The 23259-nt window shown below is 49.5% G+C and overlaps 3 protein-coding genes across 13 annotated transcripts in view; 2 read left to right on the top strand and 1 right to left on the bottom strand.

The window, feature by feature from the left end:
• The window catches only part of NFATC3 (nuclear factor of activated T cells 3), a 121854-nt gene extending 111778 nt beyond the window's left edge, over positions 1–10076 (top strand). For 4 of the 6 annotated variants that reach the window (XM_026495063.4, XM_057314192.1, XM_057314193.1 and 1 more), the window contains one exon: positions 7860–10076. In XM_026495063.4, coding sequence (XP_026350848.2) covers positions 7860–7981 — 122 coding nt within the window. In that variant the 3' untranslated portion in view covers positions 7982–10076. The other 2 variants (XR_006409025.3, XM_057314191.1) reach the window with 2 other exon arrangements.
• On the bottom strand, positions 7447–17477 carry ESRP2 (epithelial splicing regulatory protein 2). 5 transcript variants are annotated; one of them, XM_026495066.4, is made up of 15 exons: positions 17102–17477; positions 16885–17013; positions 15312–15425; positions 15088–15202; positions 14712–14810; positions 14438–14492; positions 14257–14367; positions 14049–14181; positions 13920–13962; positions 13458–13759; positions 13130–13342; positions 12826–13024; positions 12493–12679; positions 12020–12185; positions 7447–11943 (listed from the first exon to the last, which is right to left on the bottom strand). In XM_026495066.4, exons 1-15 carry the CDS (start codon positions 17297–17299, stop codon positions 11854–11856), a joined length of 2154 nt encoding a protein of 717 aa, XP_026350851.2. In that variant the 5' UTR covers positions 17300–17477; the 3' UTR covers positions 7447–11853. The 5 variants fall into 5 exon arrangements, with proteins under 5 accessions (XP_026350851.2, XP_048079999.1, XP_026350854.2 ...); XM_048224042.2 differs by having other exon boundaries at positions 12020–12111; positions 14257–14364; positions 17102–17430; XM_026495069.4 differs by having other exon boundaries at positions 12020–12111; positions 17102–17430.
• Positions 17450–23259, top strand: part of PLA2G15 (phospholipase A2 group XV) — a 17017-nt gene continuing 11207 nt past the window's right edge. Inside the window, exons 1-2 of one of the 2 annotated variants that reach the window (XM_057314198.1) lie at positions 17450–18690; positions 22396–22734. The gene's annotated coding sequence lies outside the window, so the exon portion shown is untranslated. The remainder of the gene's footprint in view (positions 18691–22395; positions 22735–23259) is intronic. The other variant, XM_026495071.4, reaches the window with a different exon arrangement.

Here is a 23259-nt window from a genome sequence, read left to right on the forward strand (position 1 = left end):
ACCAGTTTATGTCTGACTTGGAACACCAGCCATCAGGTTCAGCAGAGAAATGGCCTAACCACAGTGAGCTCTCATGTCCAGCTCCTTTCTGGAGAATCTAGAGGGTGAGTGTTGATTGAAATGTGTCATTGTTTTTATACCCAAGTGCGGTATTTGCATGCAGTGGCTGGATTTGCATGTGCTACAGAGGATGGGGTACACACGGGCAATCTTCTTGGTAGGTCCACTCAGTATCTTTGGAGCTACACTTTGACTACTAGACTCTGCTTTTTAAATCCAACCACATTCAGGTTCTTACACTAGTGCTTATAAATTTAATCTGGGTTTGAATAGAAGGCAAGTGTTTAACTGAATTTATTAAATCAAAACAGAGAAGCCCGTCTATAAGAATTCTATGGCTTGGGGGAAAAAAAATAAAAGGATTCTATGGGTTGGGTGCTGAGTAAACCTGGTTACCAATCAGGTTGATAAGCCTACTGATTTCTGGTCATGTACTCTAAGTTTTGATGTGAGGCAGTATGAAACGGAAATTAGCAGGAAATTTTACCTATTTGTCACAGGCAACCTGGATCATTTACCCTTGAGTCTGCCTTGTGGGCCCATGTTTGCATTCCTGATAGTTCTTCTGGGATTTCATTTGCAAAGAATCCATAAAAATAAAGTCTGTGTGAGGGAGGGGCTGGGCCTCAGCCCTCTCTACCTCAGCAACCCACCGGGAACATAGCTCTCCCTCACTGTCACACAGTTTCTTTCTTCAAAGACTCTGAAAGCCACTTGAGAACATACGTGATTATAAATATACAAATTATATATTGTAAATATACAAATTGTATTGTATATTATGTATGTAAATTATAAATATACAAATTGTAATTCTCAAAATGCCATTTGAATGAAATTTTAATGAATTTAGATCTGGAAGGGGACTACCCAAATCTTTATATTTAGGATACTGAAGCCTCATCAGATGAGGCACCAAAACACTGGCTTCTCCCGGAAGCTGAGCCTACCCTGGTCTCACATCATTCTTGTCTCTAGTCATGAGAGGAATAAAAATGGCAACTAAATTCCTGTAACTCTCTAAGGAGAGTTATAACCCGAAGGGTTTTTTTTTTAATTGAAATGTAATTGACATACAATATCCTATTAAGTTTCAGATGTGCATCACAGTAATTTGATATTTTTATATATTACAAAATGATGCCCATGATAAGGCTAGTTACCATCTGTCACCATATAAAGTTATTATGATATCATTGACTATATTTCCTCTGCTTACATTACAACCCCATGACTTATCTATTTTTATAGCTGGAAATTTGTATCTCTTGATCCCCTTCACCTATTTTGACCACTCCCCTCAGCCTTCCTCCCTATAACCAGAAAGATTTAAATGAATTTCCTCATATTGTGGTTGAGAAGATCCATTGAAGAAAGATCAAGTAAATCACCCTAGTTATATCACAGCTGAACCAAAATTAAAGTTTTATCTCTTCTAGAGTTTACCCCATTGCTCTTCCTGTGTGTGAAGCAACAAGTAAGTTGGTCACTAGTGATCTTGGTAAGAAGTGTTTCTTTGGAATGAAGCAATCAGTGTATGACTAAGGAGTGAACAGGAGGTGAGAATAGAAACATGAAATAGCAGGCAGTGTATATAACTCCTTTAAGATGTTAAACAATAAAAGAAAAAATTAGGTATAGAGGGCTATGTAAGTTCTAGGATTTTTTTTGTTTGCTTGCTTGTTTAAGGTAGAGAGCTTTACCGTACCTAGTAACGATAAGAAAGATCCAGGAGGGAAGGTGGTGGGTAGATTGACTGAAGAGCTGGAAGGGTGCAGAAAATTTTTGGAGCAAGTCTTGAAGAGGCAAATATATAGGATCCATAGCACAGGTGCTGGAATGAGTTATGTGGATTTATGGTTCTGGAGCTCAGGTTGGGTCCCTGGAGGGCATAGATTTAGGAGTCAACAGTATATAGAAATGGACAAGATTATCCAGAGAAAATGTACAATATGCAAAAAAAAAAAAAAAATAGGGAGAAGGATGGAATCTTCCTATAATCTTAAAATTCTTCTGAATCCAACATCTTAAAACAAAAAGAAGTGGGTTTTGGTTTTTATTTTTTCACATTTCAGTTTTTGTTGATATAAAAGGATACATGCTGATACTTGAATACACTTTTAGGTACCTGTGTACTGTTTACTCAGCTGGAGATTTAATGTTTGTCTTTGAGGAATGTTTTGAGTTACAACCTGTTCTAGAGGAAAGACCTCTATGACACTGAGTATAGTATCACACACAAGAGATTTCTTAAAAAGAAAGAACCCTTAATAATAAGACTGATTCCCCTGTCAGGTGTGGTTTAAAAAAAAAAAACAAAAAGTGTCATAATTTTCCTTTACTAGTAGTAAAGCTACTGTTGAAAAGTGAAAGATACCGTCTAATCTTTGTGCATGTATTTTCACTTTGTCCTGTGGTTGAAAGCTGTCTAATGTTTAGGGTGAAATTTAAAATGACTTGGCTAAAAACTTGATAGAGCTCAAGCTGGTTATCTTGGTTCTTGCTTAAAATACTTAAGTATTCTTTCTGTTGTTACCTTTATGGTGATGAGTTTTATTTTTGTTAATAAATAAATAATAGTCTCTCTAATGGAGATTCCAAAGTACAATGGCTTAACCACTTTGGAAGTTTCTCTAACACTTCATGGTAATTCAGAGATCAGGATTCCTTTTATTTCATTGTTCCTCTGTTTCCTTAGGTATTATCAAAGCAGTTACCACTTTGACTTGAGTCTTAGCCCAAAGCAAGAGGTATGGGGGAAGGAAGGGAAGAAGTTATTGAGCCTGGGATAAGGAGGATGAACACATCACTTTTGTTCACATTTCATTGGAAGAAAACAAATTATATGGCCATACCTACCTACAAAGGGGAAGATGGGAAATGTAGTTTATAGCTAAGTGGCCCCATGAGTAGTTAAATTCACTTAAGAATGAATTAGAACAGTTAACAATCTACCATAGATACTTTCTAAATGTTCAGGAACTTTTTTTTGTCTTTAGTTTGAGAAGGTATGTTAATCAGATTTTGATAAATGCAAATTAATTGTTCACCTCATGACACAAATAGGTGAATTCAGTTATTTAATGTGTGTAGTTTAGTTGGTGTTCTTACAACTTACTAAAACCGAAAAGTACATCTTAGCAAAACTGTGTTATAGAATAATAAACTGTAAATACTAGATTTCTCATCCATTTAAACTCATTCCTATACTTCCAAATTTCTCTTATTTTTTCATTTCAAGTGGAATTCAGAAAATAATTGGAGCCTTTGTTTTATAAAAAATAGTGTCTCCATAAAATTGTTCACCAGAGAATGGATTATACCTTTAAACTTCGGGTACAAAAGGTGAAATCCAAACCTGGATGAATGTTCATTTCAGCTTCAAAATGAAATAACATATATAAATAGAGTCCAATTATACCCAGAAATCCTTTCCAGAAATGCTCAAGATGCTCAGATGCTAGTTAGAAAGGCCCTTTGGGCTTTTGTGTATAAGACTGTCTGCTCCAGGGGCAGTGTCCTGGGTTGCTCTGCCCCAGTCCACCTGGTGGTGAGATTTCATACCATACCATGCTTGTCAGCTCTAGCTCTGAAACCTTTAGCATTGGAAATAGCCCTAAATAGGAGACCTTTTGTTACTCAAACACCTCATTCTTGTGTATAGGAATAGCATTCCAGTGGACTGTTAAGTTGGATAGCAATTTTTGGATTAAGAAACTTGTTCTTACAGCAAATACTGCTGATGGCTCTGACTACTTCTGTTGTGGTATCACAGGTGATCCATGTGTTGGGGAAGCAGGAGTTGATGGCAGCTGTCACAAGTGGGCCAAACGCCGTGACCTACATAACCTGTTAGCATAGGTGTTGAGGGCTGTTGACTCTTCTCCTAGGCTTTTAATTCACTTTACTCTTTAAAGGAGGGAAATGATAACATTGCATAATAGGGGCATAAACTCTTTCTGCTCTTAAATTGATGAAAAAAAAAAATAAAGCCACCTCACATATTTCCTGGACTAGGGTTTAAATAAATGAATAAATTCATGCATATATATTCAAAAGAAAGTAGAAAATGAAATTGCAAGCAGTATTTTTAAGAAATAATGTCAAATCACTAAGTTTTTTTAATCACTAAGTTGTACATCTGAAACTAATATAAATATGTGTCAGCTATACTCAAAAAAAAGAGAAATAATTGGGGCACGTGGGTGGCTCCGTCAGTTAAGCATCTGCCTTTGGCTCAGGTCATGATCCGAGGATCCCGGGGAATGAGTCCTACATCGGGCTCCTTGCTCAGCAGGGAGCCACTTCTCCCTCTGCCTGCCACTCCCCCTGCTTGTGCGCTCTCTCTGTCAAATAAATAAAATATTTTTTTAAAAGAAATAACTTACTGTGTTTATCAATATTGCTAATAATATACATCATAGACTTGTTTGCCAGTAATAATTTTGACTTGCTTTAGTTGACACTGAAATTTTGGCTGGTTGCAACAGAAAGCTATTGCAGGAATCCAGAGGTTGGAGCCTGAGCCCTGAGCCCCCAGCCTCAGGGAGAAGTGAGAGGCAGAGAAGAGCCGCGGACACTGTGCCATACTGCTCTCAAATCATTGCTAAAGGGCAGCAAAAGGACCACTTTGTTGTAGTTCTGACTCCTTGTCCTAAAATTCATATTCAGTATTCACTTGTAGCAATTATTTGAGCATAATTTTAGTTTTTCCAAGTTCCCAAATTATATTAAAGTATTCAGTTGGCCAGTGATTGTATTCAGCACACAGTATGTACCAAGCACTAAGGGTTCAGTGAAGAACAAGATAGGTAATAAGGTCCCTGCCCTACTGGAACTTATATCTACTGATTATTATGTATTAATATTCTGTATTAAAGTATACTTGAGTACAGTCAGCTTGAGTGCCTCTTTGTGGAAAATCTTCCTGGCTTTATCATAGTCTTAAAATCCCAAACAGTCAAGAACCTTCCAGGTTGCTTCAGCTAAGTGAGGTTAGGCACCACAGGCAAAAGAACAGAACTTTGATAAGGGAGAGCAGAAACAAAATAGCTTTAATCAGGCTTTTGCTATAAACAGCATTACCTGACTACCTCAGAAAATGATGTGTTTACTTTGTCGTCAGAGTACTTGGTGGGGATGCCTGGGTGGCCCAGTCAGTTAAGCGTCTGCCTTCAGCTCAGGTCATGATCCCAGGGTCCTGGGATTGAGTCCCACATCGGGCTCCTTCTTCAGCAGGTAGCCTGCTTCTCCCTCTGCCTGCCACTTCCCCTGCTTGTGCTTTCTCTCTCTCTCTGTCAAATAAATAAATCTTTTAAAAAAAAAGTGTACTTGGTAAGTGGGTGGATAGTGCTGGATATCATACCCTCATCCTCAAGAAAATGTAAGCATTGACTTCCTCATAAAGACACAGGAAAACAATACATCATGTGTTTTTTTACGATGATAGAACACCATTTCTAATCACCTTGTAGATTTAAAACTTGATCAGTGAGGTAATTTAAGAAGGTGTGTTGCATGGCAGCTTGGAACATCTCTGAAGTTACCATCCTTGGAAGGGATAAGCGTTGGGAAAAGATGATTGCCAGCTGATACTCGCTTCTATATTTGGCTTGTTGCCACTGCTGGGAGACCTGTCTAAAATAGACACTGTCAAAATAAAAATCAGATGTCATGCATTAGTCTTAATAACATTGTCTGGTCCCTTTCCTACGCCTCTACCTAGTGAACTTTCAGTATATTAGTTCCCAGTAGTTTCCAAGTAATTGTATTGAATTAGGATCCGTTTATTCAGTCATCAGAAATTGGTATTTCCTCATTAGTAACGTCCTTGCCCTTCAGGAGCTCACAAGCTACTTGAGAGACAGATAATGATGCCCCCTATCAGTAATTCAATGTGGTGAGTTATGTGAAGAGACCACGTGCAGAGATCATGGGCCATCCTTGTGCTCTGTCTTACGAGTCTAGCCTATAGACCTACACATGGAGTCCACACTGAAAACACTGTTCCTTGCTTGTAATTGGCTTGGAATGACAGGTGCCAACGGCTGCCTTTTCTGTTTTTGTCCCTTTTATATTCTCTCTTTCCTGTCTTACTCTCAACCATACTCCCTTTCTGTCCCCATGCATCTTAAAATGTTGTGAAGATTGAAGATACAAATTTCAGTTGTAAACTCTCATAGATGCTCAATAAATTTTTGTGAAGTGAATCTTAGTTCCCTTCTTACAGCCATAAGAATTTGAAGAATTTTTTTAATTACCTATAGACAGAGTAGATGTTAATACTTGAAGATTTTTTAAGCGATTGTTAGTGTCTCCTTTGCTCTATGATCACATCATATTCTAAGTGTAAAATTTTTTTGTCTTGGCCTATTTTCATTTATAACAGCTGGTCTGAAATGTAATTCATTACTATAAAACTCACCCTTGAAAATATACCATTCAGTGGTTTTAGTATATTCACAGAATTGTGCAACTGTCACAACGATCTAATTTTAGGTAATTTTCATTACTCCAAAAAGAAAAAAAAAGAAACCCCATACCCATTAGCAGTCACTCCTATTCCTTCCTCACCATAACTCCTGGTAACCACCTATCTATTTGCTGTCTGTTCTGGCCATTTTATACAAATGGAATCAAACAATGTATGATCTTTTGTGTCTGGTTTCTTTCACTTAGCATGTTCTCAAGGGTCATCTATGTTGTAGCATGTATCAGAACTTCCTTCTTGTGGCTAACGTTCCACTGTATGGATAGCCCTCGTTTCGTTTATCCATTCATCACTTGGTAGACATATGGGTTGTTTCCACTTTGGCGCTATTGTGAATAATGCTGCTGTGAACTTGTATTCTAGTACAAGGTTTTATGTGGATATATGTTTTCAGTTCTTTTGAGTATATGCCTAGGAGTATAATCTTTAGTTGATAAAGCAAAGAATTTTCATTTCAAAGCAGAGAATTCTCACGAGAGAACTAAAGGTTCTTACGGGGGGGAATACGGGGCATTCTTTTTTTTTAAAGATTTTATTTATTTGAGAGAGACAAAGATAGTGACATAGAGCGTGAGGATGATAAGCGAGCACAAACGGGGAAAGAGGGAGCAGCAGGCTCCCCGCTGACCCTGGGATCATGACCTGAGCCGAAGGCAGCCGCTTAACCCACTGATCCACCCAGGCGCCCTGGCATATTATTTTCTATACTGGTTCCTCAAGATTGAAGTTTTTTGCACTGGACTTCACAGAGCACTATGTTCCTTGAAATGCTTGGCTTGTCATAGAAACCAAAAGAAAATCAAGAGTCTTTTCTGAAAGGATGAGAACCCATGCCCCCAACATAATAAACGATGCTTGTATTAGCATAAGGTAACAAAATAACTCCCAAATCTTCCTTTAGTCTTATCAGAACATTTATTTGCATTCACTTTACATACAGAGTACACCACAGGAATCAGAAGGGGAAAACCCTCCTAAAGGGATGCAAATTAAGGAAAAGTTAGATTAACTTGAACTCATTTCAGATGTATTCTGTCTTCTGCTCTAGAGCGTAAGCTTTTAGAGTGATGGTAAGAATGTTTCCTGTTCTGAGCCATCTCCCTTCCCAACCCAAACTGAACTGAAAGGGAAAAAGAGGGGTCTGGAATGTTGTCTCCATTCAGTTTAGGAGCAGGCTTTAAGCACTGCATTTACCTTTACAGAAAACTTTGGAAAGGGAAAAATGTCTTTGAAATGGAACTCACCATTGAGCATCATATGGTCAGTCACACAGAGGTCACTAATCATTCTCCTTTTTCTTGTTTTTCAGTGAACGAGATAATTGGGAGAGACATGTCCCAGATTTCTGTTTCCCAAGGAACAGGGGCGAGCAGGCAGGCTCCCCTCCCGGGGCCCGATTCCCTGGATATAGGAAGATCCGATGGGCTCTGACAGTGCTTGCTGCAGCCATGTGTCCACCACCATGTACTTCTCAGCATGTTTCTCTCCTTGGACCTTGGGTTTCCAACTCTGTGGCCTTCAGGACTGGCACCAGGAGTTGGGTCACTGTATGTGGGGAAAGCAGGATTCCTCCACCTCAGGCCTTGGGTATATTTTGTAAAAGAACAGGAGCAGCATAGACTGAGCTTTGGGGAAATGAGCTTTGCTTTTTATATTTCAATAGGATACTTTTATATGATGGGTGCTTTGAGTGTGAATGCAGCAGGCTCTCCATTTCAGAGTTGCTGCTTTTGCAAGTGACCTGGTTGCTTAGCTATGATTGGTGATTTGTATTCCTTTATGGTCATTTGAAGGACTCTTTAGCTTTGATGACATTTTTAAAGTAGGAACTTTTGATAAAACCTTCCAGAGGCAAACATGAAAGAAAAAAAATTGTCCTAAGCCCACACCTATGCCTCAGAAACTCAGCATGTCCTAAAGCCTTTCATAGATTTATAGGAAATAAAGCCAAATGTAGCTCATACCTCTTTATAAAAGTAAACTGTTAAAGTGAGAAGAGACCATTCCAATCATTGATGTGTTGGAATATAAATGACATTCCAGAGCATAGCCTTTTTGTAACTTTCTAGGTAATCTTCCTGCAGTCTCTCCATACTGACTCCATGTTGAAATTGCTTTTTTCCCTCAGGGCCTTGGATAAGATAGCTACAAGTAAGGTGACTTTGAAAGGTGGGTTTTTTAGCATGGTAGCTTTAATATCCTGCCATCCTGAAACAAGTAGGCTGTGGAGTGCTTTTTCCTTTCGTGTCCTCTGGTCCCAGACCTTTTCTAACTGGGAGTATCTGCATTTGGCTGCTCTGTAACCTTTAAAGCCACAGCCTCATGATGGTTTAGGCAAATTTGCTGGTTCTGACTCCTTTCTAGAGGCCAGGCTGTGTCAGAAGCTAAGCAGAAATGAGCTATGCTTCAGAATAAGAGCAGAGAAAATACATGACTCCAGAAGGGAAGCTTTTAAGATTCACAATGGCATGGAAGGCTTATCCCTCATTCTGTTTACAGCCTAAAATGAGTCTGGCCTACCCTTGTCTCATCTGCATGGTCTAAAAACCAGCCTTTTCCCCAAAAGGCTTTGAGGCAAACCCAGACATGAGTTAGCATCATAGATCTGACCCTCCACACCAAAGATGCCCTGGTGCTGCTGCTGGTGAGGCTGGTGCCCAGGGCAGGGGCCAGCAAGAAACTCCAGCCTGCTCTCTACCAAAGGAGGTGCCCGAGTTGGGTGCTTTTTCCAAACCCTGCCCTTCCCCCTCCCTTTAATGGGATTAGTACCTATTCCAAGGCTGGGCCTATTTCAAAGCACCTGAACTTCACAGTATGTTTTCAAATGAAATCATTTAATTTCATTTATTCAGGAAGGACATTTTTGAGTGCCTATATGTGCGACAGTGTACTGAGTTGGTCAAGGGCTTGATGTTGTTACTCCAGGGGATTATGAGTCCTAGATGCTAGGACTTCTCTATTGAGGCCAAGTAAGGCCTGGGCAGGGGGAGCGGCTCATTGCCCACCACCTCTAGTCAGCCATGTAGGAGCTGTTGACCTACAGGATAAAGAAGTATGGTCTTTTTTTTTTTTTCCCCTTCAAATGATGATGATTTAGATTTTTTCCCTAAACCTAGTTAGAGAAAAATGTCTGTCCTTCAGCGAATCACTCTGGTCCCTCCTGGGGCTGGATGTTTTCCTATTTCCTTTAGTAAGTTTTGTGTCAGAGTGTGGATAGTGAGATTTGCTTCAGGGCCTGTAGTTGGCAGCCCACAGCTCCCTTTGGAGGGGTTGTGAGACATGAAGTTCCAGACAGCTGGCCAGACTTGCCTCCACGCTTCTTGCCCTGGGGTAGCTGCCTCACATGGGGTTCTTCTTGCAAGAGTTCCCCTTGCAAGACCCGTTGGGGGTTGCTCTGCTGCCCTCAGGAATAAAAGCCTCTATGATCCAGAGTTGCTATGCACCAAATTTTGATGCCTTTTAAATACCTTGATGCCTGTAGCACTAGAAATGCTTTCCTATTTAAAATAAAAGTTAAATTTTAAAAGAGCTTTGTATACTATATAAGCGGTCTTGTATCATTTTGTAAAGTCTTTGGTTTAAGAATCAGTATTTTTTGGCTTTGCAGGTAAAGACTTTAAACTTCTGTGCAGCGTAAGTGGTGCTAAAGCACACATTCATTGGACGATGCAACTGACTTCTAGTGGCAACACTGAGCAACCGGGCACGTCCTGGCACCTACCCCTACCCCTTCCACCCTGTGCTACATCTTGGTTTGAGGAATGGGATAAGCAGCCTTCTACTTACTAGAGATACAGAGAAACATGGCTGAAGACAGCTCGAAAGGGACCAGATGTCCTCTCTTCAGGTTCATGTGTGGTGTTGCTGCATGAAGAACAGCCCATGCCTGCCCAGGGCTAACCACTATCACAGGAGCTCTGCTGGATCTGAGCATGAAGTTCTGGGGTGGTGCTTTTGTTTTTCTAAATATTTATTTATTTTAGGGGGGGGAGAGAGGGAGAGGAAGACCTCGAAATCACGACCTGAGCCAAAACCAAAAATGGGACGCTTACCCGGCTGTGCCACCCAGGCGCCCCCTGGCTTTGAAGCCCTGTTTTTAATATTCAGAACAGATAGTCATCTTTAAGGCTCAGATGGCCTGAAGTTGAAACACTGTATTTTATAAAATGGGCGATGTACAGTTAGGGAATTGGTTCTGTTATGTTTACAGCACTTGGGATTGTGTTTTCTGACACTTTTGTATTTTAAAACCTTTTATAGATAGGGGTGTAGTGCTCCTTAGATAACAAAGGGAAGAGCCAGCAATTCATGTTCCTCAGTTACAGGGCTGAAATAATAAACAGTGACAGGTTAACAGTGTCCTTGAAATCTGCCTGAGTCTTCCTCTGCCTGGGGCAGGTGTGGAGCCCCACACACTGGGGTCCAAAGCTAAGGGCACTTTGGCTTTTAAGAAGTCCACTTGGTTAGGAACCTTTGTTTATTTTACGGAGGAGTGAGTAGTAGAGTTCCAAATTCCTTCCGAAGCTTCAGTTCTGTACCCTCTAGTGGGTGCAAAGGACATTCCACGATGTTTGCTGAGTTCAGGACAACTGGCCTGCCCAAGGTGTGCATGAAAAGTAGGCAGAAAGTCCCCTTTAAAATTCAAGCCTGAGTTTTTGTGTGAGGGCCTCCTGCCCCCTAGTGTCCTCTGGGGATACTGCAGTACAGTCCATCCAAACACCTAGTGATTTTGCCACCTGATAGTCCTTGTGCCAAGCTGGAGGAGAGCTAGCATCCTTAGACCCCTGGCACAATGTGGCCACCAAGGATCAAGTATCCTGGGGGCTGGGGCCAGCATTCTCTGCCTCCTTGCCCCCTACCAGAAGGGAAAGGGAAGGCAGAACATTGGGATCTTTACTCAGAAGCTCCCAGGAGTCATACATTGAAGGCACCAAGGCTTACATTTTTAAAAAGCAAGCATTAGCCTGCTGTGGACATCAGCCCCCATAGTACCTGTGGGTATGAGCCATAGCCAAAACCGACCAAAGGCGCTCTCGGTGCTACTCAGGAGGCCCAGATCAGGCCACTGGGAGCAGGGTAACACCATTCCACACCCAGCCCTGCATGCAGCATCCAGCCATCATCTTTGGGATGAACAGACACAGCAACAAGTGGGAGATGGAGCTGGGGCTTGCGCTTCTCTAGGTGCCTTCTCAGAGTTCTGACAAGCCCAGAAGAAGCCACCTGGTTGAGGGTACTGGTTCTCTGGACGCCACGAGAGACATGTTAGACATCAGTCAGCTCTTACCTCCTGGCTCCCTCACCTACAAACACACCCACTCTTTGGGGGCCTGTAGCACAGTGCGAGGCGGGTCACCAACAGGCATCAAACTGGTGTATTCATCAGGGGCTAACTGCAGAAGGGAAAGAGATTTAGGGGAGGGAGCTCCAGACTCAGCCAGGTTCCCAAGCCCTCCAGCCACACCTCACCTGATAGGCCTGGAAGATGCTGAGCAGATCCTTCATACCAGCTGTATATGGGACACCCTGCATACGGACCAGGGCTCCTGGCTGGGACAACACTGAGGTGGAAGCAGAGGCCAGGGCAGCAGGGGGTGTGGTGAGGTAGCCCACAGTGGTGGGGGAGACTGGGGGACTAGGACGGGAGAGGCAGGGATTTAGAAGTGCTGTCCCACCTATGGCCTAGACCAAGACCTGCCTCCCTCTTCCCCCGTCTCTGCCTTATACTTAGTTCAGTCCTCCTCCCTAAAACCTGTCTCCAGAGTCCTCTCTACTCTAATTTGTACATGGTATCCTCCAGACCTTACCTGTCACTCCCTCATCCATCTCAGATGAAGTCCCAGCTCTAACAGACCTTGGATTATCTGGTCCAGGAAGGGGATCATGACCCTCCCTCACAACAGAATGGGGGCAAGACTATGGCGTTTCTTAGCGGCTGGTACCTGGGGTAGTAAGCTGTGTAGTTCATGTAGAGTTGAGTGGCTGGCCCTGGGTAGTAGGCAACAGGGGTAGGGGCAGCAGGCACCCTGGCAGCCGGGAGCAGTGCTGAAGAGGGATACAGGGCTGCCGTCTCAGCGGGAATGAGCGTTGGGGTGGCCTGGAAGGTGGCGTAGGTGGGTGGTGAGAGGCCTGGAGGCAGAAGTAGAGAGTGCATCTGCAGGGAGCCCAGCACTGCCCTGGGTGAGGCAGCCAGAAGAGAGTCCCCATTGTAGAAAGTGAGGGTTAGAACAGCTTGGCCCCCACATGCCTCGTTTCCCAGCCCCTGGGACACTCACAGGGCAGCTTGCAGGGTGGAGGGGACATGCCACTGCGGCCCAAGGTGCCCCCCATTAGCACACGGCTCATCTCCTCTGTGGAGCAGGGGACCACTTCCACATAGCGTTCCTTCATCACTTTCTTATGGCAACGCTGAGCAGCAGCTAGGGCCCGCTCTGCCGATGTCATCTGGATGAAAGCGTCGCCCGATGGCCGGCCCTGTGCACACAGTGGTCTTATAAACAACCTGGCACGTGCAAGAGTGCCTCCCTCCCAACCTCACAGCCCTCTCTGTGTAGGTCTCCCCACTGGCAGCAGCCTCACCTGCTGGTTGAGCACCATGTGCACACCGTGGGGCCGGATGTCAGCAGCTGCCTCCCCCAGGAAGCTCAGGATGTCTTCGATGGTGGCTGTGTAGGGCAGGCCTCGCAGGCGAACGCAATCTCTCCCGGTCCCGGCTGCCAGTGGGAAGGGGATGGGGAGCAGTGGAGTGGTGAGCGTGGGAAGGAGCGGGCTGGATGCGTAGCGGTTCAGGACCTGGCAAGGAAGGCAGCAACAGGCCGGTCATGCCAAGCAGGGCAGGGGTACGGGGATGGAAGGGGGACCCTGGAGGAGAAGCACGTGGTGGGTAGGGGGAGCCCTGGGTGCTCACCTGCTGCACCTCAGCTGCAGTGCTCCGGAAGAGTTCAATGTATCGCTTACCCAGTATGCCCTTGTGCCTGCGCAGCGCAGCCTGTGCCAGCTCCTCACAGGCAAAGAGGGCAAAGGCATCACCAGTGGGACGGCCGTCAGGGTGGCGCACAAAGAGCAGCCCATCAGCACCCCCTGTCACCGGGCACTCGGGCCCCAGAAAGCCTAACACGTCCGCTGGCCCAGCAGAGAAGGGCAGTCCCCGCAGCCGCAGTATCACTTGGTCTTCCCGTGACAGGAAACGAGCCACCTCTAGTGACGTGCCTTGGTGAGAGGCATGGGAGTCACCTACTGACCCCATTTGTGCCGTTCCAAATACCCACCTACACTTGGCACGCAGGGGAGCAGAAAGGCAGGGGGCGGTGGGCAAGTGGGACACAGATCAAGAACCAGGGGAGCTACGTGCTGTCGGGAGCACACTCACCCCCTGCGATCTTGACAAACTCCTCTCCTGTTGCTTTATATACCTGTGGGGACAGCGGGAACAGCCCATGGGTCTCCAGCCTGGCAGGCCTCAGCTCTGCCCTGCTTCACTCCCAGCCCAAAGCCCCACCTCGATATAGCGAACGCCCATGTGGTGCTTGTGTCTCTGCAGCGCTAGGTCCCGCTGCTCGCTGTCCACAAAGCGGATGAGGGCCTCGCCATTTCTGCGGCCCTGGGCGTTGAGGCAGAGTGCTACGCCACCCCTGCGGAGCCAGTGCTGCGTTAGTGCCTCCTGGGCAGGCCTGCCCTCCTGAGCCCACCATTCCTGCCATACCCACCTGGCAATGTTGAGTCCTTTGAAGAACCGAGCCACATCCTGATCTGATGACTGCCAGGGCAACCCACGGGCCCGAACCACAGTCTCACTGTCCACCACATCGGCCTTGCTGCTGTGGGGGCAGGGCACAGAGTCAGAGCTGTCCAGCTACTGGCACCCCCGACCCCTGCCCGCACACTCACCAAGGACCTGTTTCATATTTCTGCTTTACCACCTCTGCCTTCGAAAACAATTGACCTGAGAGGAGATGGCATGGGGGTCAGCAGGGTCTGGTGGAGGGGGGTCTCCCCACCAAGCTCTGCAAAAAGAGGACAGTTGAGGGGGATAAGGAGGTGACAAAGGAGCTTCTACCTGTGGTCTCTCAAAGAAGGTAACAAGTGGGGACGGGGATTTTGAGGAAGAAAGAGGCAGACATTCACCCTGAGAGCGGGTGACAGGTGGAGAAGGGCACCTTACCACTGGACCCTTCGAGCAGGTGGAGGATGACAGCTACCATTGTCTTCACTTCCCAGACCCCAAAGTCATCCTCTGTGGCATCTGTCTCCAGCCCCAAGTCTATGAGCAGAGAAATAACAATGAGGAAATCCCAACATGAGAGGCCAGCACATCTGTTTTGATCCAGCTCATATATGCCCTTACAAGTCCCCATCCCAGACATATGCAGACGTATGTCCCTATTTCAGACACACCCCAGCACAGACACAGAGGCATGTGTCCTCAAGGACTCGACAGTCATGTAAACTCGCATGTGTTTATATAACCCTCCAGAATGCACATACTCAAAAACAGCCTACAGCTCCCCGCCACCCTAACCCTTCTGGGTCACAGATACCCTGTGCCATGGTGGCCACGGTGAGCTCCCTGGCAGGGCAGGCGCTTGGGTGCTGCACATGGAACTCTCTGCGGAGGTCGTAGAAGGAGAAGAAGGTGTCGGGGAGCACCAGGTTCTGGGGGCACATGGAAGTGGGCGTGAATGGGGAGAACTGAGCTGCCCTGCCCACCCCCATGACAGGGGTCCTGGGAACCCTACCCCCTGTTGTGCCCTCAGTGGCATACCTTCCTGGAGGCCTCGGGGTGCAGGACCTGTCGCAGCAGCTGCTGCCCATCAGTGCACAGCATGTAGGGGCCCCCGCCTAGCAGAGCCACATCCCCGCTCACCAGCTGTGAGAACTGGGGATAGGGAGTGGGGAGAGACAGACACAGACTCACAGCTGATCGGGCAGGAGGAGGGAGGGCACAGGCAGGGCCCAGGCTGCAAAGCCGGTTCAACTAGATGTTCAGCCCTACCCTGCCTGGGGAGGAGTTGGCCACAGGCGTGGGACCTGGTTCTGTGTCCCTTTTCTCCCCCAGTCCACTGTCACTTTCTCCAGGCCAAATGGGGGCAGTCACATATCACCCAAGCCCCCATCACACACACTCCCAAGAGTCTGGAGTGGGGCCAGAGCAAACACCTGGTGGAGTGGGACAAGCAGGTGGGAAGGGGCGGGGCAAAGCAGGTTAAACCTGTCCCTGACCAGGCACCACCCTCAGACAGGTGGGGGAGGCCCAATTCTGCCTGAGGCCCAGCTGGCTCATGGTCAATGGCAGCCCCGCCTCTAGGTCTGACCAACCGAGGGGCAGAGAAAATCCAAGGACAGAGCTCCACACCTGGACGCCAGGGGCAGCATGAGCTTTGACCCACACCCTATCGACCGGCTGGCACTGAGCTGTTTGCTCATAGAGGGGGTGGCACTTCTCAATCTGCCCAGCCCCCCAGCCTTCCTCCGTGCTGGAGAACAGGTACAAGCACTAGGCACAGGCCGAGAGCGGGCCAACCCAGTTCTCCTTCAGCACACTCCCCAAGTAGGGTCTAGCCTGGGAGCCCTTCTGCGAAAGGATCAGGTTCAACATCTTTGCACCTCATCAGGAACCACCGCAGTTGGAAAATAAAAGAATTTGTGCGTGTAAAGCACTTAAACTCATTACACTCAGGAGTCAGGCACAGGGTGAGTGCCGTAGTGAAGATAAGAAAAAGAAAACAGCAACGGGAACCGCCTCCCACTTCAGCCGGGGCTGGGAGGCACCCTGGGCCTTTGCACTCAGGAGACAGGTAGCCTTCAGGCGGGGTCCGGACAGCGCCCACGCCTGGCCAGCCGGCCGGGACAGGCCTAGACGAGCAGCTTACACCTGGCGGCGTCTGCCTCTGAGGCAGACCCCGCCCTACGCCCCCGCTCCAGCGTCTCCCAGGCGGGTGGGTGGGCCGAGGTCGCCGGCGGCAGGGACCGTGACCTATGGCCAAGACCAGGCCCCTCGGCCCTTTTGGCTTCCGGCCGCTGTTCTGGGAGACCTGGCCCAGCAGGTTCCCAAAGGCGTCTCAGCCTCACAGCCCCGCCGGCCCTGGGAGGGGTCTCGCAGCTTCCATCCCACCGCGTCAGTAGGAGTGGATCCCTGGAAAGACTGAAAAGTGAGGTGCCCCCAGGAAGGCCCGGCACACGCGGGAATCCCTGCAACTTTTAAACAACAGGAACTCGTCCTACCGCCCAGGCCAGTTGGTCGCAGCACGGCAGGCCTTGCCTCCCGCCGCCTCTCCCGCTGAGAAATGTCCCCGCGGCCCGGCCATGCCTCCACTCGCCCGGGCCCCAGCACTCACCTGCTGCAGCACCTTGTCCAGCGGCTCGGCCCGCGCCAAGCTGTCGGCGCTCAGGCCGCTCGCCTCGCGGCACTGCGGGCTCAGTGCGGCCGCCTCGGCGCGAACCAATGACTTGTGCAACGTCCCCACCTACGAGCGGCGGGGGTAACCGATGAGCCACTGCTCCCCTCGGATCCTGAAACTCCTAGGGACCCCACCAACCCCCTTCTCACCGTACCTGACGGCTTCGCGGCTCCACCACTTGCCAGACTAAGAGGATCAAGTCGGTCTCGTCGGAGCCCAGGTCCGGCCCCAACGCACCGGCCGTGGCTCCGAACAGTACGACCAGGGGTCCAGGCCCGGGGCGGGGGTCGGCGGCGCAGTCTGTGGTGGGGTTCGGGCCCGGGGGCGGTGGCTGGGGAGGCGGCGGAGTCATGGCCGCAGAGGAAGAGGGCGCTCGGCCAGACACACGCGGACCGACGAGGCGCACGCACGCACCGGCCGACGGCAGACACGAATCAGCTTGGGCGGGACACCGTGTGTCGGGGGCGGCACCTGCGGCCGGGCTGGCGCAGTGGGCGCTGCTGAGACCCGCCCGCGGCGCCCCGTGGGGCGGGGCGGCTACTGGCCCCCGCCCTCTCCGGGCGAGTTACCTGTCGGCTCCGCCGGCCACGTGACCGAGGGCGGCCCCGGGAACAGAGGGGGAAGGCCGCTAGAGCCTAGCCCAGAGCGCGCGCGCTCAGACGCCGGGCCTGGGAGCGCGCTCACGGCCCGGACTCCCGCCCGGTCAGAGGCCTTACCTGACTCGATCTCGTCCTCCTCTCTGTCCCTCCCCACCATGAGGCCGGAGCCAAGAAAAATGCAGAAACAGGGGCCTTCTGCAGCCCGTAGGGGTCACATGGGATTTGTGAAAATCACCAGGAGGCAGTCTAGAGGCCTCGTCATGACGGCCGGTCTGGGGGTGATAGAAGTCACCGAAGAGGGCGGTGAATTACTGGAGAACACCCAGAGGCCTGTGGAGAGGTGGTCACCAGAGGCCAACTGGATTGGGGGGGAGAGTCGGGGATCAGCAACGTTTCTTAGAGCCTTGGGTCGGAGGACCAGAGGTCACGGGGCTGAGCTTGTCCACACACGTGTGAAGACCTGGCCTTAGCCTGGCTCCAGTAAGTGCCCGCGGTGCCAAAACACTCTAGGTGGTGTGCAGGCCTCGGTGCTGGGGAAACAGGAAGCGCCCCGCTCCAACTCCAGAGAGCGCCACTCTAGACGGGGCTGAGCCGGATGGTCTGGGCATGGAGCCTCGCCTCTACCCCACGTGGAGACTGCTGTCTGTTTTCGTCGCCCTTCCCGCCCTTCCCGCCGGACGACGGGCCTGTAGCCTGGAGATGTGAGCGCGCTGGAGGGTGGGGGCTAGCGGCGAATGTGTAATGTGCACGTGCGGGCTGCAGACCCTCCCTCTTTTCTCCATCCGAGACCAGCAACCCAGTAAGGACAGTCCCGCGTGGAGGGCTTTCGCCCTGTCGTGCTTGGTGAGACTCCTTTACGGCGCGTTTCCAGGCATCCCCGGACTTCCTTAAGTGCTCCCATTTATATGACTGAGAAACTGAAGAGTCCGGCGGGAAGAAGGGACGTAGGGCTGCTGCGTCCGGACGTTCGGGCGATGCAGAAAGAGCCCGGGGTGGAGGGGGCGCTTCCGAGGCCTTGCCCAATGAACCAACACTAAAACGCGTCCCTGCTTAACGGATAGAGACCGAGGTGCCCAGTACGCAAGTGACTCGCGCCGGGAGCGGTCTGCGAGGAGCGGGAAATAGGTTTTCCAGCGGCTTCGGGGTACGAGCGCTTCCTCGGGTATAGGCGAGTATCCGCCCCTTTCCGGACCGCCCACTCCGGCGCCTGCCCGCTGGTCCCCACCCGCGGAAGCGCTAGGCCAATCAGGCCGGGTGGGAGGGGGAAACGTCGCTCTTCGGGTCCTGCTCCCCTCTAGATAAGCCTGGAATGTCAAATATTTGTTTGGGGGGGGCGGGGCCAACAGCGAAGTAAGCCTCCTCCCCTACTCACCCTGGAGCGCGCGTGCGCCTGGCAGAGTTGGGCCTTCACGCCTTTGCCGCAAACTGGTCTTCACCCCAGGACCTCTCCTAAAACTCCCTTGACGGGCATCGCTCCTTACCGGTCTCCTGTCTGGGCTCCAGCTTCTACAGGACAGTCCGGCGTCACCACCTTGCCATCTGAGCGCTAACTCTATCTCGGTCTCAGCCTTGCCGGAGCCCCTCTCCATTTAGCCTCTAGACCTTCACGCTAGGACCTTCCCTATTCTTCCTTCAGTTTGGGTCTCGAGGTCAGGTCTTCAGGGAAGCCACCTTCTTGAAGTGACCTCTCCAGTGTGGCACCTCTAGCCATCCTGGCAGCGTGGGGGTAACTCTGCCTCCCTCCAACCGTATGACAATTCCCGATGCTTGGGACTCTTCTTGAAAAACTAAATTCTTTAAAATAATGTTAGGGCCCCTGCTTTGCTGAGCTCCTTTACTCATCTTCAGGTGGATCCTCCCAGATCACAGTATTAATAGTAAACCCTCACTCCTTTCCCCCAACACTAAAGTAACTTCTAACACAATAAATAATTTATTGTCTCCTTACACCACACCCACCCCAACTCAGATCCTGGAGGACTGACTCCTCCCCAGTGCTTATCACTGCACCTGGTTGTAATACTTGCTCAAGACTTAATGAATGAATGGTTGTCTGAGTGCTTTGCTTTGCATCATCAGCCTTGGGGTATTTCAGCACTAGTAACCTTCCCTGGGGCTACTGGTCTTTTCCTCTAGGAGTCTCATGGGATCTCCTTCAACCCTTCCCATGTCCTAGTTAACCCCTGCTCTTTTCCAGATTTTCTCTGAAGGCACCTCCCTCAGTAGCAGGGGTCCCCACTGTAGTTTGAGATTTCTGTATTTCATTGGGCAGTGTCCCCCATCCCAGCCCAGCTACTAGGGTTCATAAATGATTAATGAATGAATTGGAAATAACATATGTGAAAGGGGTGAGCAAGGCTCCAAAGGTCCAGCCCATAGTTTTTCCCAAACTGTAATTCAGGTACTTGGGGAAAAGGAACTTGGTCCTTTGAGCCAGGCCACACACTCGGAATCCCATCCTTACCTCAGCCCCTCGAGGCCTGCCATGAAGGCAGCTGGTGCTCCACCGGCGGGTGCATGACAGGGCAGACACAGGGTGGGGATCCTCCTGTGGGGTCAGGAATGTGGCTAGTCATGTGGACCTACAGGGCATCTAGGAGTGGTGTAAAAGCACCCTCCTCTCTCCCTCCCGGGCCAGAAAATATCGCACTGTGGGAGAGGATACTAGCTGGATGCCTTGTGGGATCCACTCCAGCGATGTACACTCGCCGCCTCAGGCCTATCCACACCCTCTACGGCCCAGGGGGCGGCAACTTGACCATCCACAGCTATCCTTATCTCCCGAGCCTCCAGGGCAGCATGCTCACTGGACTTCACCCAGGTTCCCAGCTTTGCTCCTTTGACGAATCTCTGCTGAATACCCACCAGAGGGCGCACTGACCCTGTCGCCTGAACCAGGTGTTGGGGGCTGGGAGGAGGAACTTCCACAGGAGAGCCCAACCCAGGGCAATGATCCAGAACAAAAGTGAAAAGGAAAGGGCCTCGACACTGCCTCCCTCTGGTTTGAGCATCTTTGCAGCTCCTGGCTTCCTGGACGTAGACCTTTTTTTTTTTTTTTTAAAGATTTTATTTATTTATTCGACAGAGATAGAGACAGCCAGCGAGAGAGGGAACACAAGCAGGGGGAGTGGGAGAGGAAGAAGCAGGCTCATAGCAGAGGAGCCTGATGTGGGGCTCGATCCCATAACGCCGGGATCACGCCCTGAGCCGAAGGCAGACGCTTAACCGCTGTGCCACCCAGGCACCCCCGTAGACCAACTTTTTAAGCTTGCTTTTCAAGACCTCCAACCTCTCTGTTCCACTTCCACCCACCATGTGCCCGAGACACACTTACTGTGATTGTTCAGGTCTCCAGGCTGCTGCACATACTAAGCTCCTTACCCGGAGCACCCATCCACCTACTCCTGGCAAATTCCTACTTACTCTTCAAGACCCATCTCTAATAATTCTTCCTCCAGGTAACATTTGTTGATGCCTAAGCCAGGTTAGATAACCTGTTCTGGGGGCGCCTGGGTGGCTCAGTCAGCTGAGCGTCTGCCTTCGGCTCAGGTCATGATCCCAGGGTTCTGAGATCGAGCCCTGCATTGGGCTCCCTGCTCAGCAGGGAGTCTGCTGCTCCCTCTCCCCGCCACTCTGCCTACTTGTGCTTGCTCTCTCTCTGTCAAATAAATAAATAAAATCTTTTTAAAAAATAGATAACCTGTTCTGGGCCCCTGTTCTGTCATGATTTGGCCAGTGTTTGGCCTCTCGTGACTCCAGGGAGGCTCTGGCATCAGAAGAATAGGAGCCTGATAAACTGTGAGCTTTAGGGAGAATGAGTTGGCCTCCAAATGGGCTCAGTTCTGGCTACCAAACCAGCTCAGAAGCCGTGGTCTTGGTTGGGTTGCCCTAAGCCCAGGCACCCACCTGGTCCAGACAGGGGAGCTTGGAACTTATGTGAGCAAGAGGGAATGCAAAGGGCCCAGTGTAACAGAGAAAGGCTTTGCTCCAGCAAAGGCTATTGGCTGGATTCTCATCTGAGGAAGATGAGATTCTGTCCTGTGAAGCTCTCAGTCCCTTATCTCCTTCTCCAAGTCTGATAGGCACCAGGACCATATCCCGGAGAAGGGGGTGTATCACTCAATCATTCAGTATATGTTAAGCACCTGCTGTGTGCTGATAGTTATTAGTAACCAAGAAGGCAGTTGCACCAGTAACAGGCAGGTTAAGGGTTTGCTCTTCCATGGATTATATTCTGCCGGGAGCCAGGTAGGGGCGCCAGAGTCAATGGTTGTGCCTGGGCTGAGGCCTAAAGGCAGAGCTCAGCTGAGTCCCAAAAATGGGGGCTGCAGAGTGATCCGAGTGCAACAAGTGCAGAGGTCCAGAGTGAGGATAAGGTTGTCCTGTTCTAGGCAGTGAGGAAGCTGCTGAAGGTGGAGATGAACAACCTGAGGAAGAGGGGAAGTGAAAGTTGTGGGAAAAGGCCGGAGTCCCCTGCAGGGTTCTCATTCACGATGAGTGAGATGCATAAGATGCATTCAGTAGGAGCATTGTAAGTCGGGTTAGGCAGACAGTGATGGGCCTGATTTAATGTTTAATGGTGTCGACCTGACCCACGGAGAACAATGCATAGGAATAAGGGCATAAATTGGGACATGAGCAAGGAGGCTACTATGGGGATGAAAGTAGTTTGGCTTTGGGAAGGTAGAGCTGGCAAGACTTGGTGACCACCTGGTTGTGGGTCTAAGAATCAGGATAGTATCTAGAGTCCAGGATGAGCCCAGGTCTGCAGCCAGGGGGGATCATGTGGGTGGCAAGGTCATTGTGAGAAGCAGGGATCCTTACTTTCTGATTCCTCTCCTCTCCACAGTGCCAGCACAGATCATTGCTGATGAGGCCTTGACATCCTCTCCCTGCAATGGCCGTGGTTCCTATCATCTGCAGGGCCTGTGGGACTGGGACACCCTGTGAAGGGTCCATGGTCACCTGAGGCTGCCAGGTTGACAAGACATTCAGACTGGCCACAATCGAAGGCAGCACAGGCTATCCTGATGTCTACCCTTCCTCCACTTAACCCTTGACTGTGGACTCCTGCCTGTTTCCAGTACTGGCAAAAGGATCTCTATGGTCTCCCACTGTGGACCTGAAGTGGGAGATTGGTCCCACTGACTGGTCCTCAGCAACCCCTCTTCCGGGACCTAGGATGGAGGTGAGGGAGGCAGGGGTTTGGGGTCCTTGTCAGGGCCTGAGGGAGACAGTTGGACCTTAAGAGAGTGGTGTACCCCAATCACCAATGGGTTTCACTCCAAGAGCACAGGAGGGGCAGGCCAAGATGGTGAGTTGATTCATCCAGGAGTACTCTGAAAGGCTAGAAAGGGCCAGCCATTGGCCAAGAGGAAGGAAGGAACGAAGGGGCGGGCTAGAAGTCTTAAGGCCAGCCAGAGGATGATCAGGACGTTGTCTGGCCCTCAGGAGGAAGTGTGTGGAGGATCAAGACTTTCCGTATCCAAACATACTGGTCTCCCTATCCTAGAGTGACTCATGGTGCTGGTCATATTGCCAGCTGTCAAATCTGCCCATTCTATTTGACTCTGATTCCTCAAGCAGGGAGTCTGTGTCCTCTTTGGATCTCTAGTTTCCGTGGAGTGGGAATGGTAGGTGGACTCCCTGGTCACACCACCAGTCCTGCTCTGCTCGGTCATCTGCCAATGGCCCATGGCCACAGGGTTGAGGC

This window comes from Ursus arctos, unplaced genomic scaffold (genome assembly GCF_023065955.2).
Source record: "Ursus arctos isolate Adak ecotype North America unplaced genomic scaffold, UrsArc2.0 scaffold_19, whole genome shotgun sequence".
Taxonomy (NCBI): Eukaryota; Metazoa; Chordata; class Mammalia; order Carnivora; family Ursidae; genus Ursus; species Ursus arctos.

Bases quoted from the DNA above. Each gene is read 5' to 3' on its own strand.
- ESRP2 (XM_026495066.4), bottom strand. From the start codon at position 17,299: ATGACTCCGCCGCCTCCCCAGCCACCGCCCCCGGGCCCGAACCCCACC. The intron at 14,493-14,711 runs GTAAGGTGCCCT...ATCTCCTCTCAG, and splicing joins CCTGCTCGAAGGGTCCAGTG to GTCAATTGTTTTCGAAGGCA. The intron at 13,760-13,919 runs GTGAGTGTGCTC...CCTCTCACCAAG, and splicing joins GTTTGTCAAGATCGCAGGGG to GCACGTCACTAGAGGTGGCT.